The 25458-nt window shown below is 42.1% G+C and overlaps 1 protein-coding gene across 19 annotated transcripts in view; it reads right to left on the bottom strand.

The window, feature by feature from the left end:
- Positions 1-25458, bottom strand: part of scrib (scribble planar cell polarity protein) — a 69607-nt gene that overhangs the window by 35347 nt on the left and 8802 nt on the right. For all 19 annotated transcript variants that reach the window (XM_080489280.1, XM_080489264.1, XM_080489265.1 and 16 more), the window contains exons 2-6: positions 5454-5571; positions 3235-3313; positions 2542-2631; positions 1463-1519; positions 1055-1118 (exon numbers count right to left, since the gene is read on the bottom strand). In XM_080489280.1, the coding sequence (XP_080345406.1) occupies positions 1055-1118; positions 1463-1519; positions 2542-2631; positions 3235-3313; positions 5454-5571 (408 nt within the window). The remainder of the gene's footprint in view (positions 1-1054; positions 1119-1462; positions 1520-2541; positions 2632-3234; positions 3314-5453; positions 5572-25458) is intronic.

Raw genomic sequence — 25458 nt, 5'->3', positions numbered from 1 at the left:
TGGCGGATTTTGTTATCAAGTTCACTTGAGGCATAGCAGTCAAAGCTTGTTAACCTATTGCTAGACTTTGACCTGCAGACACACTGTTCCCTAAAATTAAGTCTGAAGAGGAACACTGTTTCAAAAATTATGAAAAAAAAAGAAGATAGATGCATTTTAGCATGCAACTAATTTCAACAAGATAAAAAAAAAAAAGGCACAGACATTGTTAAAAATTATCATTTTTCCTTCAAAAACATTTTCATTTTTTGTATGTTTTTGTACTACGCTAATTTTGCAATCATCTTACTGGTGTGGCCCACTTAGGATTATATTGAGCTGTATGAAGCCCCTGAACTAAAATGATTTTGACAACTTAGCCTTACAAAACACATTTTTAGAGTTTGAAGCCTGATGAAAATAGATATTGGGAGGTTTTCACGGCAAGCATTCTGAAGTCGAATCATGGTTGAATTATTGCAAATAATCACAAACTGCCTCTTCGACAGGCCTCAAGTATAGCTTTGACTTAGTGTAGTGCACTTACAGTTTTCCGCTCAGCAAGATTTTAGACTGGATGTCAAATTTCTGTTCTCTTCATAAATCAACAGTTTTACATCCCCAATTGGTTGTTTCTATTTTGGTGCCTGCAATGCTTTTACACTTAAAGGTGTGACAGGTGTAACAGAGCCAATTGAGGAAAAAGAGAGGTGTGTCAAAAGAACATTTGCTTGTCACAGATGTGCATGCAAGGCTTAAACATGATATCAACTGTTTGGTTTGCCTCCACCCTTGTCAGGTCATGAGGCATTATTTACCCTGTCCTATTGAGACAGGTGGGCGTTTCCAGGCTGACAGCCTTTGCAGAAGTGCAGTGCAAGAAGGGCTTCGGCTCTGACACACCACCTCTGTGCTGTTTGGTGAGGTAAACATGTGATTTAGGTCATAATTACTGTACTGGAAACGCAAGATGGATATTTGTGAGACGTGTCACAGGTGAAGAGGTGTTATTTCAGCACTCAGTGGTATTTGCACTCAATCAAATGTCTAAAAAGAGTATGACTGTCAACTTTACCAAAACGTCCAGTTCATTGCTGCCCAGGTCTAGCTGTTCCAGTTTCACCAGGAAGGAGAGCGACCTGCACATCAATAAGCACAAGTGGTTAAGTCACACAAATATGCAACCTGAAAGAACAAGGAGCAGAGGTTAGCATACCGTCATGACATGCCATCCACTCAGGAGTTCTCACATATGTAAGGAATGCATTCAAACACTTGCAGCTGGCGGTAATTTGTGCGTTCCTCAAAAATCAGACGCATGTTTTCAAAAAATAGGTTGCAAAGAACCTTAATTCAACTGGTTTTTGTGCTCTCAGTATGTATGTGTGTTAAACAATGCGGTAGAGATCACAGTGAGTGTTCTTCATCCAAGAAGGTGCGCGTTACTCGGTATAGATGCAGAAGAGGGCAGGTGAAGACTCACGTGGGCAAAGACTTCAACAGGTTCTCCCTCAGCTCCAACGTCACCAGATTAGCCAAACTACAAAACGAAGAGGCGGAAGAAAAGAGGGAAAGTGACGACGGGGGAAGATGGGGGGGGTGGGGGTGGGGGGGGTGAGGAAGGACAGGCAGCTTGGTTAATCAGATGGTGGGTCTGTTCGTCTGGACTGCCTGGCATGGTGAGGGGCGCCTCCATCTGCCCGAGCACAGCAGTGGCCCACAGCCCAGAGCCCAGCTGCCTGGGAGCCCATTGGGCAACAGAATCACACTCCTTGAATCCTTGAAAACCCACTCAAATCTCCTCGTGTATCAAGGACCCCCTCGGAGGTGGGGGCTTTCAGGATTGCACTGATGAGAGTCTTAACGGCTTTGACGAAATTTACTTTCCTGATAATCTTTTTTTCCCCCTCTTTTTTAAAATTACCCGAATACTGAATTTATAACCAACTACAAATCTATACAACAAGCGACACCACAGCCAAAAGGTCAAATTTAATACTTGCAAATGTAAATACAGGACAGGAGTAGTTTATGAGACAAAATCTCTCAGTGCATTTTTAATATTTCACAAGATTTTAAGTGCAGAGTTGCATAAGTGATCATTGTTAAAGAGTTTGAAAAAATGTTGTTACATAATAATCTTAGAACACAAAGTAATAACTACAGTAAGTTTCAGAGACGGCCTACATACTGTGTAACTGTCTGGATGGGAGGCGTTTCTGAAGAGTGCAGCGTGTGTGTGTGTGTGGTAGAAGCAGTAGCCTCACTTACAGTTTAATAAAGTTGAATGTTATTACCTTAAATTCTCTTCATTTATAAAATCTCATGCGTTTCTCTCTTAGTATTTGAACATCAACATTGTTTCCAGTGGCGTCAGTATTTCTAAAACAAAACTTCTCTTGCATAATTAACACCACAGTATATTGCTCAAAACATCAACATCACTTGATTTGAAGAAAATATTTTGGCGTCGCAGTGAAAAAGACATTTCAGGAAAATCCTCCAAAAAACAGACCCCATCCCTAAAGTTTCTACTATGAACCGTTGTGTGTGTGTACATACTTTCCAATGTCGCTGGGCAACGTCTGTAACGACACATCGTTGAGCGCCAAGTGAGCCAACGCTCGGAGTTGAGTGAAACCATCCGGCAATCTGGAGCGCAGAGAAACGAGAGAAAGCGGTGAAGAAGGTCTCTCAGGATTTTGTTATACAATGCATAGGATTACACATACACACACACACACATAGGCTGTCCATCTGCTAACGCATTCAGCATTAAATCTTCTGCTAGGTGTACTATTACTCTTCTATAGTAGGAATGCAGACAGTGAAACATAAATTTGCTATTGCATCAGCGTGCCTTTGTGCAGTGATATAACAGGACTTAATTGGTATCCTGGTGATGTTATCGTGACTCTCGCAGTTTATTCAGAGCCGTGTTTGGTCTGAGAGCAAGATAGTCACACAAACCATAATCTCCTGTGGGCATTTGTGCATCAGCTGTGGTTAATCCTCCCATAGCAGTGAAACAATTCAGAGACTAACATTCTATATATGAACAGGATATACACACGATTAAATGCGCCACACACACAATCATTATTTTAACAAGACCGTCATCTACATGTCATGTCAAGTGCTTCGTTCGTTGTCAAAGCACAACTTCTCTTTTCTCTTCTGCATTTGGGGGACATACAATACTTTCACTTCATTTCAGGCCTGATGAGAAGCGAACGGCTGCTATAGTACACTAACCTGGAGAGGGGGTTTCCACTGAAGTCTGCGATCTCCAAAGCTCTGCAAAACTTAATGCTCTCAGGGATCTCAGGAATGTCTGCGGGAGAAAAGAAGGGGTGGTGGTGGGGGGGCAGCAGGAGTCAATGCCATGGACACACAGATGTAGAATGTGTGTTGGGGGGACAAGGAGGCCATATTCTATAGAGCAAATCATTCTTAGTCTATTGTAACCATAACCAGATGTCTGAAAGTAGAGAAATAGAAAAAGCAGAGAGGAATTCAACAGGAAGACAGAATGAATGTTTAATGGCTTGCATTTCATTTTAAGTTTCCACCATCATGTATAATTGGGCAATCAGACATTTACAGTTAATTACATTTGATTCATCCCAGATAATCTATCTGACCATTTATCTGCATCTGGAGGCATTTTATTTCCCATTAATGGTGAGACTTACAAACGGAGTATTGCTGTATTAGTCCAAATATGAGACTCCCTGGATATAGGTGTGAATAGGTTGGGCGGTCTGATATTTGATCATACTGGGAGATCGGCTGTTATCAAACAGCTTAAAAGCTTTAAAATGCTTTTAAATGAGGATGGGAGGAGCAGGCAGATCTGGAGCATGAGCGACCCGATAGGTGGAGTGAAAGCGGCGAGTCAGGAGATCTGTAGGAGGAATAAGCTGATGACACTGGGAACTGTAGACTGTTAGTAAAACTGAATGGAAACAAACCTTTGAAAAACCAATGGGGACTTACTAGACCAGTTCGGCAAGCACAAACAAAAAAATCTAATCTGTTCTGTGTGCATCTCATTTACCACGCCAAGCGAGAGAGAGAGATGGAGAAACAGAGAGAGAGAAAGAAAGAACTGTTAAACAAGCCTTTAAAACCTATTAAATATTATGATTTTTTTGAAATGATGTATAATTGAGGGATGAAACTCACCTTTTACCTTTGTTATTTAATACATTTTGAGCTGTTGACTTTTCATTCTATAGATTTATTGACAATTTATGAATTGTCACTGGAAAAACTATCACACCATTTTTGCAAAAAACAACAACAATGAATATAAAGTTTTATTCATAATTAAATAATTAATAAAATGTGTATTATTGTTAAAGGCATGGATCCATAATTTGAAAATAAAGAGGAAGCTTTTTAAGTGGAAAAAAGCACAAAAACAGGCAGGCGGATAGTATGAAGACCTCTGTTGTTTTAACCCAAAGACATAATTTAACTAAATTATATAGGACGTATGCTGTAAGTGAAAGTGGGCATTTAACAAAAACAACAGTTTTTTTTCAAACGGATGAAAATGTATTGTGTGTACTTTTATTTGATATCTTCAAAGCACATGAATCCATCTGAAAGGAAGTCCTTCCTAAAAGCAGCAATGGCAAACTGAAGTAGGTGCACACCTGCACCTTATGCAGATATCAAGAATTGGGAGATTGCAGTAGCAATCAACTTTTACCTGCAGAGTCTGTTATACCTACAAAAAAAAAAAAAAAGATGCAGGATGAAACCTGATCTCCAGGCCTGGTCAAGATCACAACTTTCACCACTGCATGCTGCAGGTGCACGTTAAGAAATCCCTCATGAGCCGAGCAAGCCCATCAGGCTGATCTGGCTCAGCTTTACCCTGCAGCAGGAGCGGGGAAGCAGACAGGCAGACAGATGGGAGAGGCCTTCACAGGCCACTGCACACTGCACCCACAGCACTTGATGCAGTGTGCAGCACAGCAGATGTCTCGTATCGAGCACAGAGGCCCTTGCTGCCACTGACTATCACTTTGCGTGTATTTCTGTTTGTGCGAGTGCGAGTGTGAGTGTGTGTGTGTGTGTGTGTGTGTTCGTGGTATGCAAGGACATGGAAAGGGCAAGGTGTTTGCGCATGCTAGAGCAGAAAATTATATAACAGGAACAACTGATTAGGTTTTATTTTACCTTTCTGTAACATGAGTGGGAGGGCAGTTTCTTTCAATTTCCTTTCCCCCTTGTCATTTAGATACAGGTAGGTTTCAAGGACATGAGGATTTGTGTGTGAATGTCTGCCATGCCTCGGGCAAAGACAGCCAACTAATATTTATCCAATTGCTGTTGCTCGAGTGTGGATTTTGCAAGTGATTAGGTTATGCTGCTATTGGATGCTCATATGACAAAAACTGTATGTTGTCAGATACACTTTGAAAACTGACAGAAATGCAAAGGAGACTGTTTATGCGTACCGTTTCTGGAAATGTCCAATTCCACCAGCTGCATGAAGTTGGCCACCTCTGGGGGGAGTCTCTGGATCTGATTATCGCTCAGACCGAGCTTCCGCAGGTTCAGTAGTCTGAAGAAAGGCTGTGGAGACACATGAGAGCAACTTAATTAAAAATGCAAAGTACGTCTGCAGGCAGTCATTGAAATAGTTTCTTCCTCCATAATGTTGGTTCATAAAATAGAAAGAAGGTTGGAGAAAATGTTTAAATTACAAAATCTTGCAGAAATTTTTGTTCGCCTGGTTTAGTTTCCTTAAAAACAAACAAGAATAAAGGGGAATCAATTTAATGATCCATTTTCAAATCTATTTATTGTTCCGACTTTACAACCAGTATTTTTCATCACTTTTTCAAAATTGTCTGCATAACTGGTAACAGTAAAATTCTGGCGCAAAGCATCCTGAACATCTCAAGCGATGCTTTGAAAAACATTCCATGATCATATTCCCTCTTAAAGAAATTCCTCCTCTCTATGGAGACTCCAGCCAAACAAAGTGGCTTTCGTGAGCAGAGCACCGAGGCAGCCGCCATGCCAAGTGCTTTCACAAGAGTCCAGTTGTTCGACGGGACACCATTCACAAACATTCCTCTGCCAGCCGCAGTGTGTGTGTGCGTGTGTCATCTGCCGTTCAGATGGGCAGACAAGACAGGCTGGCGAGGGACTAGAAGAGCAATGGGCCAAAACTATGCTGCTATTAACCCCTCAATCAGGTCCTGGTTGTGCAGTCCACAGAGGAGCCACTGTCTGCACGGGGAAATGCCAGACTCCTCAGACGACGGGAGGGAGGACGTCTGCTCAGGAACTTGCCGACTGCAGCTTTCTGGGGTGGGAATTTGTGTAAAGTCAGAGTGCACAGAGACCTGCAAGCTGGGAGCCTCAATCCTACTTCAAATTAAACCTCCAGTTAGAAGAGCTTCACTAAAAACAACTTCAGGAAAATCGACAAAACTGCAAAAATCCCGTCAATTTCTGAAAACATGTTCTCCTGTCCCAGAGCTGTTGCATAAACATGTAGAATATTCCAATAGCACAAAACCTTTTTTGATGTGCATTATCAGGACTCTGTCTGGCAAGTGTGTGAACACACACTCAATGCAACATGCTCGGAGACAGCTCTACAATTATGCTGCCAAAGAGAAGAATGGCGCAGTTCAGCTTCGATCTGCTCCTCGAAAACTGACATTTCTTGCTTTTAACTTGTTATGTGTATTGTGTCTGGATGCAGGGGGAGGTAGACATGCTTCCCAGGGTCTATTCAGGTTATACTGGAAGTGTGAGGCCATTTCCATCAGCCATTTGCCAACCTTCAAAATGTCTCAGCATTTGATTAAAGGTCGGAGGAGTCCGGCCACCTGATAGCAACCGAGATAAGGGGAGAAGACAAAAAGAAGCAAGGATGGAGCCAGTAAGTTGGGTGTTGGCTCATCGAGACGCAGGTGAGGGGAATCAGATGGCAGGAAACAGGAGCTGAGAGCAACCATGTGACTGAGCCAAACCCAGATGGGGACTCGCCCTCAGGAGAGGAGGCAACCTTACAGTCAGAACAGGTGACATTCGAAGATGAAAATCTCTCGGGAGTGTTGGGGCACATTGAAACAGGCATGCATGCACAGAAGCTTAAGGACAACACAAAAACTTAAACTCAACCTTTCACATCCCTATACGTGTCAATAAAGCTTTCAGTTCCCATAGTGAATCACCGCCACCAAAGTGCAACTGCTGCAGCAAATATTCAGGCATTTCAAAGCAAAAATTTAACATTAGTGCATTCCTGTCCAGTCTTGATATCATTCAGAGCTTGATATGTGATGAGTGGAAAACTAGACAGTAATGAAATCAGGTCTGCGAATAAGACACTAACAAAGACGGTCATTCACTCTTTAATGGCTTCTTGCAGACAGGGCTCTTACGATGTTGCTAATCCTCAAACATGGCGCCAAGATTGGATCGGGACATGTTTATGTTTGTGGTATCTTTCTGAGAAACTGTAAGACACATTATCCAATCAACCACTGTTGCTGCACCTAATGTGAATGTGAAACATCTGCTTCTGCTTCTTGACGCATTTGAGTTCAGAAGAAACAATATTATGGAGACACGGAGATGAGTTGCCACGGCCTTTCTTGATCTATTTATATGTAAGTATTTGTAAACGCTCATAAAATTGACATTAAAGTCTGTGTGGAGTGCTCAAAAAGCCCTTGAAAAAAACCTCTATATGTGGTCAGGGTTTTATTTAACATTGGAAGATCCATCCAGTGCTTTTCCACAGTCTAAGTGGAGGTTGAAGGGCTGACCAGGCCCGGAGCTGGTGTGAGGAAGTGCCGTCATTGGTGTGACGGAGCCAAGTGGAACTGGTGTGTTTGTTTCTGTTGAACTGTGCATTGGGTTCCCCAAAATCATTGATAGGAGGCCTTGTCAGGACTAAAAGCTTTAAAACTCCGAGCAATGCTAATGAGTATGAACAGAGTGCAATTTGTTACAAAACGGCTCCTCCTACGGGGATTGACAGGTTCAGATAGGCGTACAATGAAGACAAATCACAATTTTAATGGATTCCAGTACAAAACCATACGTGAAATAAGTCTGATGACAGCAGGACTTTATATGAAGAGCTGTCTGACTTTTACAGTAAGGAATCTGGCAGGTTTTTTACCATTATTTTTATTCTCTGCAAACAGACACCAATGGTCATTAAACAATATATTTTAATGTAATTTGACAGGAGATAAAGTGTGTGTTGAATATGAGATGACCTAATGAGTTTAGATATTCACTATTGCTGTGTTAGAAGTGGTGATTGAAGAGGCATTGTTCCAATTTCATCAGAGTTACTGATCATGAACTGCCGAGTAAACACTTTGCCGTTTCCCACCGACTGATGCATTTTCAAATCAAACAATGGAGAACTAACAGTGTCATACGGGTCAGCGGGTCAATTGGAATAACAAGTGGGGGTAGTGGGATTTAGTGTACCGCCACCATCGCTGTATTGTGTTTGTGAGCTCAGTCCGTCAGTCAGCCTTTGCAAGACAGCAACTGCGTATAACCATTTGTAGAGTGAGCAACACTTGAGAGGGAGCCAGCATGACACTTTTCCTTTACAACACTGCCGCTAGAACATTTTAACAAGGGCCTTGCAAGTGGTGTTTGTATACAGAAAGAAAAAAAAAGAAGCTGTGAGCGGGAGGATTTATCAAGTTTAGAAATGAATGGTGTGTTTGGGGAGGTGGGTGAATGACAGGAGTCAGCAGAGGGCAGTGCAGGGTCACTTACTGTAATATGAAAAGCACCAGCTTATAAAGACCACCCTTTAGAAACCAATTCTCTAGTATTGCTCATGCCTAAAGAGGGAGAATGATTTTTTAAAAAAAGCATGGTTTACAAGAAAGCAAATCAAGTTAACTCATTGGAAATCAATACTTAAACACAAGTGAATAGGCATCTTTCAAATATATTAAGCTTTATTATATCAGGATGTCTCTTTTTAGGCAGATTTATGAAAAAGAAGAGGAAAGAAATTAGTAAGTTAAGTAAGCAACCCGCAAAGGTAACAGATCAAACTGTATGTAATGGTTCAAATGAAGCCTGGTATTGTTTCAAGCTGCTTTGAAATCCAGGCAACAAAGTAGTTGTACTACATAAAAGATGGTCAGGGGAGCGATGAGAAGCAGCACTACCGCTTGGATTCACGTGAGATTCCACAAGGACAGGACACATTGTGAGGTGCTCAAGCTAGTGTGAGAAAAGGCTTTGTTGAGGAAGAGATTATTAAAGAAACCTTTAACACTCTACAATGAATGAAGTATGGTCACAAAGTGAGCGACCTGTGACGGAGATGAGTGTGTGTCTGTGCGTGCCTGTGTGTGTGTGTCCAGAGGGCTTAGAGGAAGACATGCTGCACTTCAGTGCATGTGTGTCTTATCTACATCCTTTTGCTCAGCTTACATCCCACTCAGACGGAGTGTGTCAATGTGCCTCGGGATGTGTTTGTGTGCGTGCGTGCTTGTGTTTTGCAGTCATTGTTTACTTATAGCAGAGGAGCTCTTGTACTGTGTTCTTTATGTTAAAACACAGCTTAACACATGTTTACAGTTTAAGTTCAACTTTGGCTCAAGCTGCCAAAAACTTTGGCTACTGCAGGGAAGCTCCGCATGTGGATTTCTTGGGGAGAGGGCAACATGTTAACGTGCATACTTGTGTGTGTTCATGTATATTAGCAGCGGCTGGTGTTTGTTTAGGAGTGTTTATGAGTGTGTTTATACGTGTTGGAAGAGACTGTAAATTCACCGCGAGGAATGTTAATGTTTGCAGACCTCACATCACTCCAGAGAAACCAATTAAAATGTGACTACAGATCTCCAACAGGCAAAGTGTACATGTGAGTGTATGTTGGTAAACTGTGTGTTCGCTGTACAGGGGGACGTTTCCACTGTTGGTACAGGGAGGCCTGATGTTTACAGAGGCTGCAGTGTTCCAGTCAAGTGATTCCATTTAACTGAGTTTCCTATCGCTTCACCTCAGACAGAGCAAACGCCTCCTGACCTACAAATGCACACAAAAGTTGATGCAAACCTTTTTGCTTTGATATTATAGCTTTGACAAGCTACCATGCTGTTGAAAGAAAAAAGACACCATTTTAAAAGAGTCGAAAAGAATGCAAGCAAAAGAGAAAAAAACAAGACATCAGTGCAGCATTCAGCAAAATAGCTGGCTTGTCAGTCTTTTTGACAGACCTCCTCCCCACAGTTCAAAAATAACTGCAGCGTGAAGAATGCAGTGTGTATTAGCCCGTTTTGCCTTGGGACCAGTCCAGTTTGGGGAGGGAAACTACTGGAAGGTCCAGCACAAAATCCGCAAACACAACAGTACATAATGATACACAGCACGTTCCTCCCCAATCACAAATAATTCAGTTTGTCATTTAAACAACAGAAATCCATCAATACGACGACCACTACAACAAATCAGCAAAATGTCTTATTGTAACTTCCCAGGGACATTCATGTGGATAGGAATTAATAATCTTCCAAACTACATAGAAACTAGCCACATTTTTATTTACTGGATTTTTGAAACACGAGAAGCTTCTGCAACTGGGTGTGTTCCCATTGTATTCCCCTTTCCCATGAATTAAAGAGGAAACTCAAACCACTCTAAAGTATTCGGAAGTGGATCACTGCTTAAAAACTCATGTGTCATATTCAATTTGAGAAACATTGAAGCTCATTCCTAACAGGCAACGGGTTACCTAAATTCTGAAGTGGAAAAAAGCACAAAGTCTTGGCTTTTAAGTCAAATGAAGGATTGAACAAGTCTGATCAAGTCCCAGCTTGCCCACAGAGGCATTTAAGCCTAATCAATGGATCCACACATAAATCAGTTCAAGTCTTCAAACTGTCATTAAATTTCTCAATTTCCTGCTAAAACACAAATGAAATTCCTACCCACACATTCCTAAGGCTCTTAATCTGGTGCCAGATCTGCCCTGCTGGCCTAGCCCCAATGTCCCCACTTTTCCAAGTATCCATTCCCTTATAACGCACACAAACTACACACACAGAGACACACACCTCATGCATACAACTGGGGTGAGGGGCTCAAAGAGAAGGGAGGGGAGAGCACATGCTTTTGTGCTGGTCTGCACCCTTTGTGAGTAATGTCGAGGGAAATAAAAAAAGCTGAGAGGATTTGGTTGACTGAGTAACTTGGTCGGTCACTCAAAAGGCTCATTAGTGCGCACTTGTTTCTATAGATAGCCGCAGTCATTGTTGTCGTATAAACTCACAACATGAGTGACCAGAGACTGTTTTACCATGGCTCGCCCTGGATTAAGAGCCACTCTTTTTGCTGTTACAAAATGTAATCTCTTCAGTGGAGAGTTATGCAAAGAGAAAAGTACCAGCTAGACTCATTACAAGGCCAGGGGGGCATCGCGAACTGGTGGTACACTGTAACTTTGCCAATAGTTCTCTTCCCCATGCAAAATGCTGGCGCGGCCAAAACGTGTGCACACGAATGATACTCTAACTGGTCCTCTTCCCCTCCTCCTTCCTCACTCTTCCACCTCTCTGGGTTCCCTCCATTTTCCTTGAAAGACGGACAAAGGCCAAGCAGCCAGTGCCACACAGGGCTGTCAGTCAGAGTCCTGCTTGAGCTGACCCCCCCTCCCCTCTCCCTGTAGCCCGGCCAGGGGATTCCTCTATTGTCCAAGAGGGCACCACAGAGAAGAAAGAAGGAGCGAGAGGGGGAAAGAGGGTTGGAAATGGAAAGATGAAGACTTGAAAGAGTAAAGTGGTGAAAGCATCACAAAAGACAGGAATGACTAAGGAGGATAGAGGAGTTGTGTGGGGAGAACAGCACCCAGAAGAAAAGGAAGACTGTGTGAGAAGAAGAGAGAAAGGGAGTGACTGTGGATTATTAATGAAGAATGGAGGGTAAACAATAGATTCCCACAGTGCTCTGGACACTCTGCACCGCTAATAAGGACAGAGACCTCAAGCCAGCAAGCAAAAAATCATCTCAACAGACTATAGACTCGCAGTCTCACTCTGACAAATGAATAATGGCATTTATTATGTGGTTTAGTCGGGTCCACTTTGGCCCATACTCAGTGTGGCGTGCAATGCTCCCATTGGCTTCAGGAGAAAACACATGCACGCACACAAACACACAGCAGCCAACAATACAGCCACCCACCCATTTTCTCTAAACTGTACATTTCACTTTCATTGCTCTCACCCACCACCTCCCACACATTACCATTGCTGCTTGCAGCTCAGGTGCGCGTGACAGAAAGAGGCAAAATTAAATCCACCAGTCACTCCAGTACATTGATAGATGCAGCGCTGGTGGGTGCTTTGCAGGATGCACTTGGCTCTGGTTTACTTTGCATGAAAACGACCTAAACAAAACAGCCGAGGGACAGCAGTCGCGACCTATAACTTCCTACATAACATACACAAGTAAGCCAAAGTACTGCATGAAACTATAGTGGCATTTTTATCCATTCACCTATCTTCTATATTCAATTTATCCAACTTTGGGTTACATGGGTTTGAGTCAAATCCAGTGAAAAGTGTGTCATATGGAAAACAAAGAGACAGAAATAATCTTAAGGAAAAAGGCCAGGATTTAAACCAGCAGTTTTCTGGCTACGAGGCACGAATTATAATTATCAGGGATTTTTCACCAACTTACAAGATGTTTAAAGGGTGTCAGTAGAGAGAAGCAGGGAGTACTTAGGTTTTACCCATCAATTATGCTGTAAGCATTCAAAAACTCAAAGTGACTTTAATTTGGGCTCACAAAAGTACTCGAGAGAAAGGTTTTGAGCGGTTGATGCTCCAGTGCCAACGAAAAGGATCTGATGAAACTGGCAAGAAAGGCTAAAGACAACAACAGATAGGAGGCAGGGAAAGCTGACCCATTTTTAATGACCAAAGTTCAGGGCTGGGTGATTCATGTATTTTTCCCCTCAATCTCCAGTTTTTATTGTTTTTTATTGAAGTCACAGCTTATTCTATTCATTTTAGACATTCACTCACAAATTCTACATGATACATCAAAAAAAGTGGGTCACACGTGAGCACTGGCCTTTGAGCGGCCAATTAATAGTGGTGTGTCGCGTTAAAAAAGCCATCGTATGCACCCGAGTGTTTGTGTTTCACTTAAGTGGCACTTTGAGTCGGTGACTACCCTCATCCGGCTCCAGTCCCCCAGGCAGAAAAAAAGGCCACACAGCGAGAAGGGCGTGGAGAAGCCTGTGTGACTGACAGCCTGACTAACTCCCATCTACAGTACTTACACCTGTCCCAGTGACTTTGATCTGTGCGCAGAGCAAACATAGCCGAGACTCTGGCCAAGGCTTCCCTGAGCCTACCATTACATGTTGGCAGTAAAGCAGCGAAAATCAGGCCGGAAAATAGGACAGCGAGGAGCCATAAAAGCTAAAGCTAAGTCACATAAAAACGCTTTTCAGTAGCAAAGCCTTGAATTTGCCTGCAAGTTAAACAGAAGGGAAAAAAAAGCAGCAGAAATGGGGATTCCCTGTGTGAAAGTTTTTGTCAAAACTGAAAGTTAAGTTAGTTGTGGACTATATATAAAGATTCAACGGGGATTCAAATTAAAAGCATCTAATACACTTTCAGTGTTTTGCCTTTCATTGCGTATAGAGATGAGATCCAGACAGTCATCGAGGCTATTTTGGGGATGTATGAAATCCCATATTGCATGTGTTGCCTCAGCTCTGGGGAGAAAATGTACTGCTGTGCTATTTGTTTTTCCTCCAGAAGGACGAGTCAGGACAGAGTAAGTGAGGAATGACCTTTGCTGAAGGAGGATTTGGGGTGAAGAAGCTGAGGATGTACACAGTTTATTATGTATGAGAGAACATGTGTAAATACGCTCACTGAGTCATCGCATCCTTCTTCTGAGTAAACACAAGAGAAGCCTGGAATGGCTGTTGAAAAAAAAAAACAAAAAAACAAAAGCTGCTCAGGCAAAGAGGGAAAGCTCTGTTAAAGCTAGTTCATGAAGTTTACCACTGAAATGGGCTCAAAGCATGTCACACTGATGTGTGTATTCACAAACAAGTGAATTCAACCATCAGGATTTGTGTTTTTTTCCCCCATGGGACACTTTAGAGCAGTGAAAAAGCAGACACTGAAGTCAAACCTTCAGTCCTGCATGAGTTGTCCTATGAGCCACTGATAAGATGTCCCACCATATAGCCTTCTAACCACCCACTGGAGCAGCATTGCAATACGATAGCATTTCCACTAAGATACTGCAAGTGCAAAGGCTTTTCTGGAGTGAACATGGTTAATGAACAACAGCGGTGGCAACAGGGGCATTGCCTCCTGGGAATGTGGTCTAGTTTGTGTTGAGCTGACACAACACTATTATGTTACTGGGGATCCGAGTGTGTTCAGCCTGGTATATATCTTCTATCCACAAAGCCTGTCTTTCTCGATGTACACAACAGAGGATTGGAGTAGAAAGATTGAGAGGGAACAGGTGGACTTGACACTGTATGGCTCAGAGGCCTATTGCACATGGCTAAAGAGCCTCAGTGACACATGCATATGTAACACACAGAGAGCCACACTTTTCTCACCATGGTCCTTTACTATCTGTCGCAAAACCATAACTCTATATCTATATCTATATATAAGAATCTCATTTTCAGTTAAAACCTCATCATTTATTTAAGGAAACTGCTATATGAAGATTGGCTAGCAGTGTTTTTCCCACACAGTTCACTTAAATGACTATAGGTTGTTACAAAAGCATTATTAGAAATTATATCACATCACTTGCAGATAGTACTACTGTGTAAAGAAACACTCTCATCAATTAAAAATTGCCAAGCAAGACTGTGTCGAATGTTGTCCAAATCTCATATTTTGCAAAAATGTGGGCGGGAACTAATTTGCACGCTGGATATTTCTTTTTCGGTGTAAAGCATTAAAAAAAAAAAAAAAAGGAGTTTCAGTGCACAGCGGAAATGTACCTGTTGGTTATATTATGCTTACTGAAGAGAAATCTTACATATTCTTTAGCAGACTCGATGTTTTAGCTGACATTTTTAATCCAATTAAATGAACAAGAGGAACAAAGATTTGCAATGATTCTGTGAAATAGATAAAGCTTCAAATATAATCAACTATATTTACCTTCCAAAGACAAGTGGGAAACACTGTGGAACTCTTGGTTATGGGCAGTATAACCAAGAAAGGTGATTGCTTGGTGCGCTAAAGTGACTTTCAGCTAGAATTTTAAAAATAGATAAGTAATCTGCCATTGGTGGGCTACTCACCGCTTTGGTTACAGAAAGGCTTGCACCACTGACACTGGGACAACTTGATCAACATAGATATACACATAAAAAAAAATAAAAAATAGAGACCGAGTGAGTTTGCAGAGTTCAAGCACAGATTTGCATTCCAAACCAAATTCAAAACAGCAGCCACATTGAAAACCTTGCACTTCGCCCGTTTCATGGCTCTCACCCTGCCTGCAGTATCCTTCTGTCTCAATTTACATCCCACTTGTCTTCCATCTGACTAAAACAATCGGAATACTAATGCAATCCGAATCGATAATCTAATTGACGGCATCCCTTTCTGCGCTGCAGAACGCAGGAAACAAATTAACAACTCCAAAATATTAAGTGTTCGGCGAAGTGCTGGAGGAAATGAGCAAACAACTCCTTCAGTTCTGAATCAAAGCTAAAGGTCCCTGTCCAAAGAGGGCGTGCTACCTGGGAATGGAAAGGACCGGCTCTGCAGGTGCTTGGGAGGAAATCATCACCACCACGTGAACACAAAGAGGTGGGCCATTTAGTTTCTGCTGTTCAATAGAAGCTTTTTAACAGATTTGAGATTCTTTAGCTATGCTATCACACAACAGGAATGAATGAGCACACAGGGAGGCCTCCACCTCCGCCCCCTCATCCAGGGCTTCATCACATGCTCGCTCATTCTTTCTGTGTTCCCACAAAACATGACACAAAACCAGAAGCGCTATTGTTTATAGTCCACAGAGGACGTTTGGCTCTTTCCTGGATGGGCTGGATCCGGTATGTGCTGCCTGCCTGTCTGCCAGCTCTCGGTTTGTCCCAGAATGGAACCATGCTGCAGGGGACCGCTGCAGCAACCGGGGTCTCTGGCACTGTTTATACAAGTAATTTGCAGGCTAGTTCCTATACTGTCAACACATACAATGTGAAGAACACTTGGCCTCTGTGGCAGCTTGTTTAAGCTTAAAGTGAGAGATGATTTGCATAAAAACACACGCAGAGAAATACAAAGACTGAACTCGAGTTAACCGGTCAAGACCCTGAAAGAAAAGCAATGAAATTTGTCTCCTCACACAAGCTTGAGTTTCATTTACTACAAGAACAATATAGAGTATTACACCCTTAAAATCCATCTTGAGTGTTGGTGTGTGTGTGTTGTGGGTTCAGGAACAGCTTCAGTACAATCGACTCATTGTCCGTGCCCAGGTTGTGGCCTCCCTCACAGTATCATGTGGCTTGGTGTCTACCATGTTCCAGGAAAGATCGGCCCATTCCCTTCTGTTTCCTCTCTGTAAACTTCTCTTTCAGTCATGTTTCCTAACAATTTCAGCTGTCATTACTTCCTCCTGAACAAGAGTCATAATGCAGCCAATACATATTAATTGGTTAAAAAAAAATAAAAAATCAACAGCAATGAAACAGGTAAATTATCTCAAGATTCCGGCTTCTTTGGCGAACCATCTTGCAAACAGCTGTGATTCAGGGCGATTACACACAGGCCATTTTTTGGTTGGCGGAGTTGAGTTTTTGGTTTGAGTGTGGTGTGGCTGTGTCAGTGTGACAGAAAAGACTAAACTTGGGTCAGAACTGAAGCAACCACTCGGAAATGGCCTGACCCGGTGGTCTTTGAGTGGCAACAGTCGAACTCTGGTGCCGACTGAATGCAGCGTGAAAGCAATCGCAATAGATGGAGGGGGGTATTATTTGTCTTGTATAACGATGCTGCTTAAAGGCAAAAAAGTTTGGAATATGTGACTACATGACCATGACGCGAAACTCCATTAGTGTAGCGTCTGACCTAGAGGGTTTGAAAGCCTCTCCACCAGACTATTGCAGCTCATTTACAATTTGGACTGCACCAAACGCACACTCTTAGTCTGCACCAACCGGTGTGGAAGCATCCTTGTAATGTGTTCACACTTGTCACATTACAACACACCGTGGTACAATTGATGTGTTGGAGCAGCCCCTTTGCAGCCTTTTTGTTGCCTGCTTACACAGGTGCTCTGGTCCAAAGAAATTGATGGTGTGAACACCGCAAGGATCAATGAGATACAAGTGGACCAAGCAAACACCTGAAGGATTTTTGTAGCTTATTATAATCAGTTCACTGTGAATATAATTCCTGACACATGTAAACACAACCTTAATACTGACAAGTTCAGGGACACTGAGAATATAGCCATTATTTTTCACTCAACCCGGCTGTTGCTGATGATGTGAATGCATGTTTTGTTAACAATCACTACTTTAATGATTCAGTTGGGCTCTTTTTCTGAATAAATGTATGATTTCGTCATGGAGGCGAAATAAAAGTAACCCTATCAGGTGGCATGTACAACCAGTCAAGTATTGCATAAACATGGACTGCAAAACATCTGTCAGCTCTGTCTGGATCTAACAAATCTGGATTATACAAGGGCTGGCACTGCTTTAATTATTTATTAACCTGCAATGAGTAAATTAATGTACTAATAGAAAGTCACAAGCAGAGGAAGGATTTTGTCCCTGCATAAAACGTGTAGCTTGTTTTTGATGCACAATATTATATACCTGCAGAAAAAAAAGTAGGCTCAACTCAAGCACTGTGTGTCCAGATCATGTGATAAGAACTAAAGTCTACAGTACAAAGCACAGTAAGTGGTTCAAAAGTGCTGCACAAAGTCAACTATATGTAGTTCACAGTTCTAGCATCACACCCCCAGTGGAAAAATAACTGCTCCACTTTAGCGTCTCTTCTTCTGCTGAGGTTTTTTTTTTTTTTTTTCTTTTTCCCCAAAGGCTCAAAGACGAAGTGTTACACTGGCAAATGCAGGTCTACTCGCTCTCTCTGTCTCTTTTTGACAGCAATGGCTCCGGCACAGGCCGGAGTTGCTCTGCTGCAAGTCGATCTCAAGCAGCAGTAGAAGCTAGAGAAGGTCTGCAGTGACATGGAAGCCCCCAGCCCATCTGGCGTCTCTCCCTGACAACGCGGGATAAATGTGCCCCCGCATCAGGCGAACCACTGGCCCTCGGAGAGCCATCACCTTGGAGACTGGTGTTGGTTGGGAGAGGAAGCAGAAACCTCCCTGGTGATGCTCGGCTGACGATGAAGTGAAACTAAGCCCGGCTAGATTCAGACACATTATCTGTTCAAAGATAAACAGTATGCGGACATTTACGCTCGGTCTTGAGAAGCTGGAGAAACATCACTGCGATCTAATCTAGTCTCAAGTCTGCTATCATTTCATCACTTATCTCTTTCCTACCTTCACTTTACTGATAAATCACCAGCATCTTTCACTCGTCACGTTATGCTCGATTACATATTTTATATATCTATATGAAATCTACTTCTTAAGTAAACTTGTAGGTGTATTCATGTACTTCATACTGTATATATGCTTAGAACTGCACGGTGGTGAAAAGGTTGGGACTCTTGGTTCGCAGTAAGAAACATCCCTGTTTGCTTCCACAGTCGGGCTGTTTTAGTTTTTCTAAAAGCTCCGTCTTTGGTGAATCTAATCTCTATACTTCTAAAGGTTTTAATACACTACATCCTTCAGTATTATAATACATGTTTGTTGTATGTTGATTACATTTCATTTCATCTGCCGTTGGGCTGTGTAGATATTTCCTTTGTGGTCAAATTTAAGCATTATTTTATCATCTCGTGTGTCATTCTGTAGTTATTTTCTCTATGTTTTGGGGCAGTGACGAAGCGCTGTACAGTGGCCGCACCTCTGCATCCTAAAAATAGGGTGGGTCAAAGCAGAAGGAAAAAAAAAAAAAAGCAATTTCCCCAAGGGGATTAATGAAGTATGATTGGTTTAGTTATAAACAACAGGCCAGTGCAACAATTCAACATTTGAGCAAATTCGCTCATCTTCAATGCGAGACGCAAGACAAGGATGTCTTTACGTCGGATTACAAGCCAAAACCCATTAATATGTCATGGAGACAGCATAATTACAGGGCAGACTGCTCTCTCTTCCCACATGACTCCAGAGGGGATCAAGGCTAGCATCGGCCAAAACACTAGCCCTAAGCCCACGGGCGAGCCCATGCTGATCCCCAGTGGCTGTCTGAAACAGGCTCGTCTACAAGACCAACGTCACAAACCTGGTCTGTAATTGCAGATCTAAAAATACACGTGTGGGGAACCTGACGATGCACATGAAAAAAAAAAAAATTGGGGGGGGACTTTACTTGGAAGCAGATAGCATGTTTTGTTCCTTTGCCAGTGAGACATGTTCAGTTTAATAAGCCTGAGGTGATACGGTCCAACATACACAGTACGCGCTTGAGTTTGAACATGTGATTGACTTTAACCGACATGTTCCTGTGTACTAAAGAGCCCGTGGATTAATGAGCTATAGCAAATTTCACACAACCAAACAAGCACTCGTTCAGTCTTGACTAACCTTTCTCATCAAGTCTTCTGCATTGTGCACCTCGGTGCTAATAGAACATACAGGTGAGATCAAATTATCTGTATCCGTCTATATGTGTTTGCAGCCCTTTTCCCTTTTTTAATGTGGGCCTAATATTGTAAATACTTTGCGCCCTTTATATACATCTTTGACATGTTTACCTGTTTGGTTTAGGATTATCTGTAAAGAACAGCGCAAACAAACTTCTGCATTTCAGGTTCTCTGTGCTTGCTGCTCATACAGCTTTTTCCTCACAAGCTGTGGATGCAGGTGACACCGAGGTCTGTGGGCCTGCAAAAGCTTCAGTATTGACCTGTGAATGATGAACTGGTAATCTTCCAAATGTAGTTGTCAACTTGCAACCAAACAAAAAAAGATGACTGCAACTGGATGCAACGACACAGTACTCCTTATTCAGGTGGATTTGTGCCATTTAAGACAACCATCAACTGATGTAACTGTAACATAGTTTTTTAAATGACCTCTTTTGCTGTTTTCATGTTAAGTAGGGCTATTATTCACACGAGGATTAAAGTAGTTCACACCAGAAACATTGGCTTTTTGAGTCCATTCCTGTTTTATTTACGTAACCTGAGGGTGACGATCCAGAAGCCGCCTACCCCGAGTCGGGTTTAGAGAGCCAGCAAAATAGACTGCAGTTTAGCAGCATTTTCTTCTATAAAATAAAAACAGTAGGGTGTCGGCTGCGTCACAAAAAAGACCCATCATGCCATCGCTCTACAGAAACGAATGTGTGAAAACTCAAAAAAGAAACCTCATGCAGATACACCTGAACCTGTTTCTGTGTTGCGAGGCCTCAAGTAAAATTCCCCACTTAGTCAAGACAGACATCAAATGTTAAACGGTCTTGAACAGGCCAATTCCAGCCCAAAATAAGATGTTTTACATTACTAGTTTGTGTCCAAATGATTGAGCTCAGACCATCTTCATATCAATATACGGCGTCGCCTGCATGTGCAACAGGAGCTGAAATTAAATCACTTTTTTCCTCAGTACTCCCATTTGTGTTTTGAATCCCAGAGGAACATTGAGGAGCTTAATTAAAGGACTATTAGAGTGAGTGCTCATAGTTAAGAGGAGCTGAGTAAAATTAAGCTTGATTAGCTTGAGAATCCCACTGAGACAACTTGTCCCCATCATCAAGCGTCAGTGCTAAGTAAGGCTACTGTGTGTGGGCTTTTCCAACAGGAATGTGAAATGAGTAAGTTCAAGTGTGTATGTGTTTGTGTGTGAGAGCGAGAGAAAGCAGTGTGTTCAGCTAGCAGAGGGCAGGGCAAACTCCTGGAGATTCCAGACATGCCTGCATTTCCTTGGATATCACGTGCTGCACTGCAAACACAGCTATGTTGAGTTATTTACACAGACGCCACTTTTCCCTGAAATGACTCACTTGAACTAAACCATTCGGAGGCTAAAGTTTACCAAAACTATCACACGGAGTGGGTTATAATCAGAGTAAAATTATCCCTTTGTTGTTGAAAAAAACAAAAAACTTTTGGGCAAATTGCCCATGTGTGCAGCCTCAGTTCAAAAGTTTCACATTTCCTGTAATTTAGCTGAAGCCTTAGAAATCTCCCACTGAAGAGATGGAGGAAATATTATTAGAAAGTTGCCTTCAGGGAGATGAAACGGAGAAAACGGGCACAAAGCGTTCCATTGTAAAATACTTCAATCCCTGAAGTTAAAATAACTGACCTTTCACTATGAACAATGCTTTGTCTCTCAACACTTGCTCAATCACTCATCAGGTTTGTTTGGGACAAGAATGCCTCACTTAAAAGATAAAATATCAACACGTAAAAAAGCAAAGGAAAGAATTAAGTGCTGAGGCCAAAAGACATTTAAAAAGAAAAAAGAAAAAACACTCAGCAGAAACCAGAGCATTCCAGCAACATTGGAGATGAAAAGATGTGATGTGGAACACTTGTGTGCACTCACAGCGGACCCGTGACGTCTTCGTCTGGCCGTCTTGAGCACAACACGTAAGTGCGTGCATGCTGCTTTGTTGTCTCCAGCGAACCCTGCTGTGCTGTCCATTGACCTCCTGCATCCGTTCTTCCCGTCACACGTACAAATATTCAGCCATCAGCACCTCTCTATTAGAGGCCTGAAACTGGTCATGTGGTTCAACCCCACACATTCAGCCCAGGCTGTATTGTGTTTGCTCAAAATACTAATTAACAAACCATGACCGGGCATCACAGTTCAAAAAAGAGATGATCCGAAATCTGTTTCTCTAAAAGAAGGCTTTATTCTTTCCACAGTAACAATATGGTTATTCACATGCAGCCAGACCTTTCTCTGCCCCCTGTTGTAATGCTTGGGGTGAAAACTTCCACATAAAAATACAAGTATCTATTTGTACTGGTGCTGATTTACTATTGATGTCAATACCACACTGCAAATTACATCTGCATCAGTTAATCCATAGATTGATCCAATGGAAATGTAGAGGCTATTCTGTGGGCTGATTGCTTGTTCTGTGTATTTTAAATGATACTATTTTACCACCAGTTTCAGAAAAGTACATTTTACTTACCATTTTTTATTCTTCTGGGATGATAAATTGCTCATGATCATTGATGACTGCAGCCTGGAAACATTTTGAGCCTTGAGAGACCAGTCACTATTTTCACTTTTCTGACAATGTTAATAACTTAACTGATAAACCAGTCAATTGGAAATAAAGATCAACAGATCAATACTTTAATTAACCCCCCCCCCCATCACAAATACAAAATAAAAACTGCAATCAACTCAAACCTATCACATATACGATTTAGTGCATCATAATAATTCAGGCTGGTCCAATTACAAAAGTTACAAAAGCACTGAGCGAAGACAATGGCAGACAAAAGATTCTTAAAAATCAACATATACTGTATATACATTTTCAGGGCGCACTTCTATAACTTATATAGGTACAGGCACCATGGATTTTTTATTTAATCAAACACCAGCAGAACAGGAAAATATGTTAAAAAGCTACGTCAAACTGTAAATATTTAAGAAAAACTAGTTAACATATTGGCAGGACGTTAGATACACACAGATCAGTGCAGACAGTCATGCTGATAATGCACCTTGAGCAGCATCAATACCACACATTAATCCAACAACAGCCCGACTGTTCCCCAGCACATAAAGACAAACATGAGTCAATACTAATCAGAGATACTGGCTAATGGCAGGCTGAATCAATATTGATGTCGATAAGGAAGAGGAGTAGACAACAGAGCAATTTAGATAAGTTGTGAATGATTTTTCAGTTCAACAGAATCATGAAGGATCTGTGAATTCTAAACTAAGGCCCACTTTAGTTGTATTTTATGTTTTCGGTGGGGAAATATGGTGTTTACACACACTTTGAGCTTCAAAAGTGTAAATGGCTGCAAGTAGTTTCGACACGATCATGAGCATAAAATTAGCCTGTGATGCATCACAAGATCAGACACACGTAGTTTTCTTCTAACCGTCATCCATCAAACTTTGGGTGTGGGGAAAAGTATTACCTAAATGGAAGCAAATGTTTACAGACTGTATCCCAGGGCAGATTACAGGAGGATACATGGTGAGTCAAGTGGAGAGCGCTCAAGAGTAGTAGACACCGTCATCACAGAAGTAAATACTGCAGCAGCCACAAGTGTATTACTGCACTCCTTTATCATGATGCTCAAGACTTAACATTCCTTCACGGGTTGGTGCTATATCTTATGGGATTACAGAGAATCAGGGTGCTTTACATCACTTATCAGGAGAACTGAGTCGGACACTATGAGCTTCTAAGCGTGTAAGCAGGCACTCAAACAGCAACATGGGGGAGTACTCCAGTAAAAAAGTAAACCCCGGGCTCGCTTTTCTAAAAGGGTTTGCCTCCAAAGTTGAACTCAAAGTCAGCTGAAAGCTCAACAAAACAAGGTCTATGCGGTGGAGATGGCCTCACAAAAACAGGGCATTCCAGGGCTCACTTGATTATTCCCACTTCCTGCTTGCAGAGACGCTCCCAACAAAAAGGAATCAACAAGAACAACACAAACGATAACTACATAACCCGACCCAAATCTAAACGCTGAGTGAGTGCCTAAGTTGCCCCAACTGAGAAAAAAAACCAACAAACCAGGGCATTGTGTGTATCCTGAGGTAGCTCTGCCACTGGACTTCGACCAGACAGCGGGTCATTTTGACAATGACCAGGGCTGCAGTTCTGCGCCATGTAGGCTAATAGGTAGTTAAATCCAACGTTCCATTGCTGACATCGTCTTTACAAGTGAAGAGGTAAAACACTGCTTCTTCTTCAATAGTGAGCAGATATTTCCACCTGTAGTCTAACCCAGAGTCACACATAAAATACATTTGGCTACATTTGGAAGGGCTATCAGGATGTAAAGTCAAAAGGAATACGAGGATTGTGTGTGGTCGGCAGATAACAGGCACCATTTGTTTGTGGTTGCTTTTAAAGCCACCCTGGATGACCTATTCCCCCCATGGGGCCATCAGCACCCTGACAGGTCAGCCTCAAAGAGCCACTTATGTGAGTGAAGCTTCGTCCCACAGCTCCTGGATGATCAAAAGGTTCAGAAACAGCATCCTGTCCCGGAGAATTGTCACCACCGACTTAACCGATCCAGACTTCATGTATGCACTGAGGACCGTGACCTATAATTCTGTGGCATAAATCAATAAAGATTTCTTAAACTGATTAAATACCTAAAACTGTGCTGTTACATGGAATACAACCATGTATTATGCCAAGAATGTATGATTGTAGAGACCTTATACAAGCAGCACATTAGATATATGGAGGTTTTGGACACGTATTCAAACACAAGACATTTTTGTTTTACATGTTCTTTTTTTATGTCTTTCAAAGCAAATCCTTTTTTTCTTGGGTTGTGTTATACTGGTTTGAAAATGCGAGACTTCTAAAGCTCAGCAAAGACTGGGGATTGATTAACTGGAGAAACCGTCTAGTTTTGCGATGAGGATTTTGAGTGTGCCAATCCATTCTCCTGGATAAAGGCAGGCGCGTGGCGTTGAGCTTGGACTTTTCTAAACACCAGCTGTCGTGGGAATCAAATCAACACATGAGTACTGGGAGGTGGAAAGAGAATAAATGGCATCACCTTGCACATCTCTGTCTGTGTGGACAACAGGTTTCTCCTCCTATCAGTGTGTCCAGCAGCCAGACTCTCCCCTACTGCAAACAGCTGCCAATGCCGCCAGGGCCATCAATTATTCACCGGAGCTTTGCCTCCGTGTTTACCTTTGAGGCTGGAGACCGAGGCCACAGTGCACGAGAGAGTGCTGGGACACCGTGGCGCACAGTCCGAATCACACTGGAGCTAACGGCTCACTGGGTGAACACTGTGTTACTGTGTGGAAATTCAACGGAAACACTAAAGACTACACATTGAACATATAAAAAAATATGACACTATAAGAGGAAGAACATCACACGATTAAGACGAAGAAACTAATCCTCATATCAGCTTAACATTTTTTTCTAGAACATCTGCACTTTGGTTTGAGGAATGACTTCAAACAAGTATCAGCAGTGTTGGTTTTACACAGAAATCGTAAAACTACTTTCATTTTAGAGTTGTGTCAACAATCAAACACTAGCTCAGCTTCTTGACTTGAGCTAGTTTGCACTTCCAATACAAAAGTAAAAACTTTTTCTTGAGTTAGGCGAAACATGGTAAACGTTTGACTGCTTAGAAACGAATCCATCAT

This window comes from Lipophrys pholis (genome assembly GCF_963383615.2).
Source record: "Lipophrys pholis genome assembly, chromosome: 20".
NCBI classification, from domain to species: Eukaryota; Metazoa; Chordata; class Actinopteri; order Blenniiformes; family Blenniidae; genus Lipophrys; species Lipophrys pholis.
Note: the sequence above shows the minus strand (reverse complement) of the source record. Positions and strands in the feature narration are given on the sequence as shown.